The following is an 8,939-nucleotide window of genomic DNA, read 5'->3' on the forward strand; positions in this document are numbered from 1 at the left end:
AATAGTCATTTGGCTGCAAATAACCTCAAAGACACTTCTTTGAGTTTAAAATTATTTGTGAACGAGCTGATGTAGGACTGTGTATAAGTAACTGCTGAATTGAACAAATATGAAAAAAATTATAAGAATATTAGGAGAAACAAGATATAGAAGTCAGATTATCTTAATTAGCAGGAATGAACTTTACTAAATATACGATTCTCTGGCATATGTTTTTGGTTCTAAGAAAGTTTTACAAACACATCCTTTTCTCGGCGTGAAGATTTTTAAAAAAATCTGTTTCTGAGACTATTTTCACATGCAAAGAGGATTGACTCTCCAAACTGTCCCATGTTTTTTTAATTCTTGAATGGAAATGCATTTCCAATCTGTATAGAAAAGGGCTTTACTGTTGTAATATTTCTCCTAATTGAATTTGAGTACCAATGAGGTGACTCAGTGGGAAAGGACTGTTATGTGCAAGATTCGAATCCTAACCTGGATTGCATCTCAAATTTTTCAGGAAAATGGATGGAGCTAGAAAACATCATTTTGAGTGAGGTAACCCAGACTCAGAAAGACAATGATCACATGTACTCAGTCATAAGTGGGTTTTAATCATAAAGAAATTAAACCAGCTTACAAACCACAATCCCAGAGAACTTGGACAACAGTGAGGACACTAAGGAAACATACATACACAGGAAGTATAAAAAGACAAGATCTCCTGAGTAAATTGGGAGCATGGGGACCTTAGGAGATGGTTGAAGGGGACGGGCAATACAGGGAAGGGAACAGAGAAAAAATGTAGAACTCAATAAAGATTGATAAAAAAAAAAATTTAAAAAGAACATCAAATTATAGTGTCAGATACACAGTTGATTGCTGATTATACTACTTTATTACATCTATAAAAGATAAATGAAAATACTTCTTTGAATACACAAAGGTATTTAATGTTTTTTAAATTTCCTTTGTCAGTCACGTTTACATAAATATTGTTAAATGCTATTGAAAAAATCATACACATTTAGAGTTCATCATCTACCCTTCGACTTGTATTCAGGAGGCAGACACAAGAGTATCACAAGTTCATACTTATCCCTGAATCTTTACTGACATCTGAAGCTAGGATTAATAACAAACAATAAATTCTCCAGTGAATTTTTGAAAAGATAAAAATTAAAACCAGAAACAACAACCAACCACATTTACTTAAGGAGAAGTATAAGGACTACAAAATAAAATTCACTAAATGGATTTGCCACATAAAGCACACTTTAGTACTTGCCTCAAATATTTCAAAATTGAAAACAAAATGCAATGATTTCCACCAGTCTTGAGTGAACATGGTATGTAATTTACTTCTTCCAAGGGTGTAATGTAATTTTACTTAAAGCTAAAGAAAAGTGTGATGTCTAAAGACATTAACCAATTGTTTTCATTAATAGGACCTTTTTTTTAATGAGTTTTTTTCTGATTTCCAGACTTCAAACTGATATAAATAGACTTAAAATATTCAAGGCACTAGAGTCATGGCGAGAAGAGTTGAAAATGTTCATTCACAGGATTACGGTCAGATGTCTGACAGCTTCCTGTAATTTCTTCTGCAAGAAGATCCAAGGTATTTACTTTCTGTGGTTACAGAATGCACATTCAAATACACACAGAGACACACACATACATGACATAATTAAAGATAAAACAACTTTTATGACAAACGTACTTTCCTTCATGAACACCTTTCTCCTGTAAACATTAATTCCTGTAAAAAAAAAAAAGAGCTGAGAGGCATCTTACTGCTTATTTATACTATGGACTGGTTTGTAAAGAAAAAGGAAAGTTAGACTTGTAGAAAGAAATTAATTGTTCTAAGAAAGTTTAGCTGTAGAAATTTTTTGTGCTGATCTCCTCCACTCCCCTATGGGAATATTCCATAAGATGTTTATTGCTTCTGTGCTCTGGCTAAGTAATTTTTCAAACAGAGGTATCAATTGTATCTTGGCTCAATTCCAGGAGTTTCTGAACCATTCCAGTGAAAGAGGTATTCACATAAATCTCCAATCAGGAGATTTGAGAGGGAAGAATACATATGTATGATCACCTTAGCCAGTATAGAAAGGGGCAGCTGCATACTGAATGAGCATAGAGCTCATAAAGGGCTTCTTAGTACAAGAGGGCACCATACGAGATTGTGAAGGTGGGAATTTGCTGGATTTCAATCCCTCATCTAGAAAAAGCTAAGAGATAGGATTGATTTTATGCTGAAGGATTGCCTGATTTGGTGCCAAGTTGGACAAGGGCAGAGTTTATTTTTATGGTTCTGGTTTGAGAGCCAAAGTGTGTTTCTTTCACTGGCCCTTTTTAATGTTTTGGCTGTTTTCAGGGAGATGTTCTTTCTTTACCTAGTTCTAGATTCAGAGACAAAATGCTTTCCTTTGGCTCTGGTCTAAGGACCAATGTATGTTTTTTGGGATACCCTTTCTCCAACCCATGATACTTCATAAAAGGTTTTGTCCATTAGTTTGCTGGTTCAAACTAAAATAAAGAGGTATCATGGTGCTGGAACAGATTGTTGACACTATCAATTAACTTTTCTACACAATAACTTGTGTTGGTTAACTGACTGTAATTGGCTTAACAACTTAAAAAAATTTACAATAAGCCCTCAGTTTCTACCTCAGGTCAAAAAGATTATGGTAATATGCACAAGCTTTATCAGATTGATTACACACAGAGAATCTTACTATTATATGAAGCACAATACATTATGACACTGAATTCATTTATACAGTTTACCTACAGTATAATTTTTCTCATTTTTTTTAAGAATAGACATGTTAAATTCAGTTTCTCTACAGGATGGCCTAGTTTATATATTTGGAAATGATTGTGAAATGTGATTTACCACATATTCCATTCCGAGATATCTCTCCAGCATGTGTTCTTTTATGCCCTTGAAGAGTACAGGGCTCTGCAAAGGCCTTACCACACTGATTTCATTCATAGGGTTGTTTTCTAGTATGCATTCTTTTATGAATCTGAAGAGAATTTTTATATGCAAAGGACTTACCACACTGATCACATTCATAGGGTTTCTCCCCAGTATGTGTACTCATATGCGCTTGAAGATAACGATGACGTGTAAAGGCCTTACCACACTGATTACATTTATAGGGCTTCTCTCCAGTATGTGTTCTTTTATGTGTTTGAAGAATACTTTGTCTAGCAAAGGCCTTACCACACTGATTACATTCATAGGGTTTCTCTCCAGTATGTGTTTTTTTATGCAATTGAAGAAGATCACGACGTGCAAAGGCCTTCCCACACTGATTACATTCATAGGGTTTCTCTCCAGTATGTGTTCTTTGATGCAATTGAAGAGTACCAGACTGTGCAAAGGCCTTACCACACTGATTACACTCATAGGGCTTCTCCCCAGTATGTGTTCTTCTATGCAGTTTTAAAGTATTGTGAAATGCAAATGCCTTACCACACTGATTACATTCATAGGGTTTCTCTCCAGTATGTGTTCTTTTATGCAATCGAAGAACACGATGACTTGCAAAAGCCTTCCCACACTGATTACATTCATAAGGTTTCTCTCCAGAATGTGTTCTTTTATGCATTTGAAGAGTACTGTGTTGAGCAAAGGCCTTACCACACTGATCACATTCATAGGGTTTCTCTCCCGTATGTGTTCTTTTATGGTTTTGAAGGTTACTATGAAATGCAAAGGCCTTACCACACTGATTACATTCATAGGGTTTTTCTCCAGTGTGCAGTCTTTTATGATTTTGAAGACCACAATTTTTAGCAAAGGTTTTACCACACCAATTACATTCATAGGGTTTCTCCCCGGTATGTGTTCTTTTATGTGTTTGAAGAGCAGTGTGTCTAGTAAAGACCTTACCACACTGATTGCATTCATAAGGTTTTTCTCCAGTATGTATCCTTTTATGCAATCGAAGAGGACAAGGACGTGCAAAGGCCTTACCACACTGATTACATTTATAAGGTTTTTCTCCAGTATGCGTTCTTTTATGGCTTTGAAGATTACTGTAAAATGCAAAGGCCTTACCACACTGATTACATTTATAAGGTTTCTCTCCAGTATGCGTTCTTTTATGGCTTTGAAGATTACTCTGAATTGCAAAGGCCTTACCACACTGATTACATTCATAGGGTTTCTCCCCGGTATGTGTTCTTTTATGCATGTGAAGATAAGTACGTTGAGCAAAGGCCTTTCCACACTGATTGCATTCATAGGGCTTCTCTCCAGTATGTGTTCTTTTATGCATTTGAAGATAAGCACGTTGAGCAAATGCCTTACCACACTGATTGCATTCATAGGGCTTCTCTCCAGTATGTGTTCTTTTATGTCTTTGAAGATGACTGTGCTGTGCAAAGGTCTTAGCACACTGATTACATTCATAGGGTTTCTCTACAGTATGTGTTCTTTTATGCCTTTGAAGATTACTATAAAATGCAAAGGCCTTACCACACATATTATGTGCATATGGTTTCTCTCCAATATGTGATCTTTTATGAGTTTGTTGCATTTCACAAAGAACAAAGTCTTTACCATCTTGACTATATTCATAGGGTTTCTCTACAGTGTGTGTCCTTTTATGCATTCGATGATGACTGTGATAAGCAAAGGCTTTTCCACATTGTTTAATTTCAAAGCATTTTTCTCTGGTATGTGTTTTTTCATTTCTTAGAAGGTGAGTTTTATAAGACAAGGCTTTAGCACTGTGAGAATATACTAAAAACTTCTCTCCAGTTTGATTTCTTTCAATCCTACAAGAATAAATGACACATGTAAAAGCTTTACCACATTCAATGCACCATGGAACATCATATCTGTATGAATTAATTTCATAATTTGTTTAAATTATAAAAAGAAATTGAAAATTGAAGTTTCATAACCTTTTTTAAAATCATGTTTTGTTCTCTCAGGGGTTATTTTGTATCTGGAAAATTACTTGTGATGATAAATTCCTTTGTGTCATGGTTTATCTTTTCATCTATAGCTATATTCTTTCTAGGATATTTTTTTCATTTTTGAAGAGAACTGCATACACTGAGTGTTTTACCAACTTTAATGCATTCATAAATTTTTCTATATTGTGACTCATTATACAATTGCTAAACGAACTAAGACACCTGGAAATATTTGTACAGACCGACAAAGAAACTTATTTTTTTTGTAATATGAGTTTGTTTATGTATAAATAATGATGGTAGAAAATGAATTAACTTTGTATTCTTGGATCAAATTCAATAAGTATACTCTACATAGGAACTACATTTCATCTTCTTAATTGTTCTTAAAGATAGGTATGCTAATCTTTCCATATCCCTATGTTCATGCGCTGTGTCGAGAGTGATATATATATATATATATATATATATATATATATATATGGAAATATAGTGAATAAAGGATTTCCACATTGAATCCTCAAGGTTTGACTTTCTGTTCCTCACAGACTTGTGGTATAGATACTACGGTTTCAGCATAACATCTGCTATTGGACCCTTAACTCTAGCAGCTGCTTTCACTAAACTTAGCATAGTCACAAAAAGTATATAAGTAATACAAGTCTTGCTATGTGCTATTGATTTAATAGAAAGCTTTGCAATTATACTTATCATCACTGAAATGTGTATACATTTTTGTCATGAGTAGCAAGAAACAAATGGATTGGCAGATCTACTACATAGCTCTTATGGTGCTATGACTCAAATGGTGATATCTGTTTAGGCATTGCTTCCTTGACTTTTTTGTAAATGAATGCCTGAGGTATATGGATTTGTGAGAATTTAATAAGCATCAATGCATTTAAAGCTGTGCTTATTTACACTATTGTTTTTTGCTTAAAACTTCTAGGACATATAAACTCATCAGAGGCCCATTGTTATGAATTTGTACAAGAAAATTACCTTGCATGTCTTGTAGAACATTGGCAATGTTCTTCAGTGTTACGGTCTTCCCAAGTGCATCCTAAAATACAGTACCAAAATTTGTATATTATTTAACACTTTACAATAATTAGATTATTATCTTAAATACACCTAGGAACTATGACTGTTATTCACCTCATTCTACTTCTTTCTAAATCAAATGACAGAACAACATCATAAACCAAAATAAAAGTGGTCTCCATATTTTTAAACATGAAGGAAATTCATTTTTACCTATAGTAGTTAGATTCCTGTAGGTCTCCAGCATCACATCTTTGTACATATTCTTCTGGGAATGATTCAGTAAATCCCACTCTTCCTTAGTGAAGCTGATATGCACATCATCATAGGTCACTGCCTTCGAAAATATACCATAAATGTGTACAACATAAGCATGAATGTGACATCATTGGAAATGCATACTTCTTTGAAAGTATTTTTGTATGATTCTGCTGTTACAAATTCTTATTCCATGACATAGACAGTCACTTTAGAAGAAAATGGAAAAGAAGAGTCAGTTCTATCATTTCACTACACTTTTAATGGGGTTTCACCTTATAAGAACAATATCTATTAACAGGGAAAGAAAACTAAAGATCAACAGTACATCAGATGCATGAGAAAATTGCATGAAAAATTACTGACTACAGAAATGAAAAAAAGATGTACAAACTAGATTTATTGATGTGTTGTGCCTTTAACCACAATATTCAGAAAACAAGTGGGTATATTGTCTCTGAGTTGAATGCCAGTCAAGTCTATGCAATCAGGCCCAGGAGAGGTGGCAGTACACATTAAGACCCTGTCTCCATTGAAAACCTCAATGAAACAAGCACTGGAATAGAATAACTGAAAGGCTTTTATTGAAGTTCCCACAAAGGGTTGTTCTCACTCCAGGTCTGTATTCATCTTCCAGACCCCTCAAGTCCCCTAATATAAACTGCAATACCAATAACATTTTATAGAAAAACACTGTATATATAAAACAGTTACAAGAGGACAGATGAAAACAATAGAAGTATATGTCATAAATACATGGCATCCTGGGAATCAGAGTGATATTCTCTGTCAAATTTTAAAATTCAAGTTAAGCATGAAGCTCAGAACAGCATTTTATACTTGACTTAAAAAAATCTACATTTCAGGGCCATCATCCATTAAAATAAAAACAATTAGAGCCAGGAATAATGCCTCCCTTTACTTTCAGGAGTTTAGAGCCACAGAGTTACTCAGATAAACAAATAAAACAATTAAAACAGCAGATTACCAAATTCCTTAGCACTGAATAACATCTGTTTCTACTATATCTTATGTGATTTAGAGGTCGATCCTATAATGATGGTAAAAACATTTCAGTATAAGTAGGAAGTTGGCTGATTAATGTCACACAACACAGTAGATATAAATGTCAGGAAATTACTTGAGGGTATTGAGACTCATAGCATACAATGAGGAATTTCATCTAGAAAGGCTTCTCCTACTAAAGAGCCACAGAAAATTGAAAGAAAACCTCCAAGGACAAAAACTTGTTCAAATACATGATACTTTCTGGGAGGTTGTTCATTCAGTCAAGTACATTGTGAACCCAGTCACTACTGGCTCATGGTCAACAATGGAAAAAATGTATTTAGTCACTTCATTGATTCACATTTAATGATACTTGAATAAGGATGCTTAAAAGAAATTCAACACTAGCTCAGAATTGAAAAATAGATGTTTGTTTATATAAGGGTAGACTCAAAAATCAGAATCCTATGCTTGAACGGTGTTCAGAATCTGAATTATGCAGCCAGAAAAGAGGGCTGACTCATCCTCTACCTTGGCATATATAGTATAAGATGCCATGCCCCAATGGATGGGAAACCACTGGCTGTAAGGCTTTCTACAGCATCTCCCCCTTTTGTATATACAATAAGAACAATATACTCAATAATTATTCTATCCTAACTAGTTTAAATCTTGTATAATAAATAGTTTTGAGAAGTGATGAGAGGAAAGTAACTACAACTCTCTGGTGTTCAACCAAGAAGGGAAATATTACTTGAGTAAGCAGGAATGGCAATCAAGAAATTTTCAAAATACACAAAAAATTACAGAGACAACTGGCAATGTGGGCAATCATGCAAAGTCTCATTTGCAATATTGAAGCAACCAACATTCAATAAGACTTAGATACAGTTTCCATAGAGGTAATTCTTCTCTTAACTTTAAGACCCATTCTGTATGAACTGCAAAGAATATAAAAGTGTCAGCAGATGGGAAGCAAGTTCAGAAATTATGGGTAAACTGGAACTGGAAACAACTCAAGCAAAATTCTGTTGGGCTGAACAGAAGCATACGGTAGAAGAGAAATCTGAACATGATTATTAATAGGGGAAGAGGATGCCTGGAATTTGAGGGAGAAGAATGCACAGTGGGAAACCCTAAAATATGCTTTTTTCTCTCTGAAGTCAGGAAAGGAGGCTTGACATCCTCCTTAAACATCAAAACTAGCTTTGCTAAAAAGTTTGATTTAAAGATAAGGTGAGAAGGAGAGTACAACACAAACCCAGAGTTTTCTAAGTAAAAATTTTCCATAGTCTTATTAGAAATAAAATTGATAAATTAGTCCTGGCTAGTAAAACACTCTGGCTATTATATATCCTGTATATTACAAATTTCCAAATATGTGAATGAGTATCTTTCTTAAACAGGAGTTGGCACAAACTGTTTCAAACCTCTTTCACATGCATGCATTATGTGCATTAAGTAGACTACATTTTTCTTTCACTTACTTGTGTGGGAGGAGTTACAGTTTTTTTTCTCTCTCTCTGGGTGTATGTCTATGTGCGTGTGCATATGTGTGTGTATGTGTAGGCCAGAGCAAGATGCTGGATGTCTTCCTCATTCTATGCTATTTTGCCTGGAGACATGGTCTCTCACTGAACAAAGTTCACCATTTTAACTAGGTTTACCTCTCCAGTCAGCCTTAGGAATCTGCCTGTCTCCAT

The 8,939-nt window shown here is 34.5% G+C and overlaps 2 protein-coding genes across 2 annotated transcripts; both read right to left on the reverse strand.

Moving 5' to 3' along the window:
• Window positions 1–2,027: 2,027 nt before the first annotated feature.
• Window positions 2,028–8,939, reverse strand: LOC125400984 (zinc finger protein 431-like). Its single transcript, XM_087902363.1, has 5 exons — window positions 8,904–8,939; window positions 6,184–6,307; window positions 5,929–5,989; window positions 4,313–4,362; window positions 2,028–2,083 (listed from the first exon to the last, which is right to left on the reverse strand). Exons 1-5 carry the CDS (start codon window positions 8,937–8,939, stop codon window positions 2,028–2,030), a joined length of 327 nt encoding a protein of 108 aa, XP_087758489.1.
• LOC148117667 (uncharacterized) lies at window positions 2,924–4,295 on the reverse strand. Its single transcript, XM_087902262.1, has one exon. It carries the CDS (start codon window positions 4,278–4,280, stop codon window positions 2,979–2,981), a length of 1,302 nt encoding a protein of 433 aa, XP_087758388.1. The 5' UTR covers window positions 4,281–4,295; the 3' UTR covers window positions 2,924–2,978.

The sequence above is a fragment of the Myodes glareolus genome, chromosome 27, assembly GCF_982192425.1.
Source record: "Myodes glareolus chromosome 27, mMyoGla1.1, whole genome shotgun sequence".
Classification (NCBI taxonomy): Eukaryota; Metazoa; Chordata; class Mammalia; order Rodentia; family Cricetidae; genus Myodes; species Myodes glareolus.

Excerpts from the sequence above, each read along its gene's own strand:
- LOC148117667 (XM_087902262.1), bottom strand. The coding sequence starts at position 4,280 with ATGCATAAAAGAACACATACTGGAGAGAAGCCCTATGAATGCAATCAG.
- LOC125400984 (XM_087902363.1), bottom strand. The coding sequence starts at position 8,939 with ATGGAGACAGGCAGATTCCTAAGGCTGACTGGAGAG. Across the intron at positions 6,308-8,903 it reads TCCTAAGGCTGACTGGAGAG|GCAGTGACCTATGATGATGT; the intron begins GTAAACCTAGTT and ends ATATTTTCGAAG. Across the intron at positions 4,363-5,928 it reads TGTTCTACAAGACATGCAAG|ACATAAAAGAACACATACTG; the intron begins GTAATTTTCTTG and ends TCATCTTCAAAG.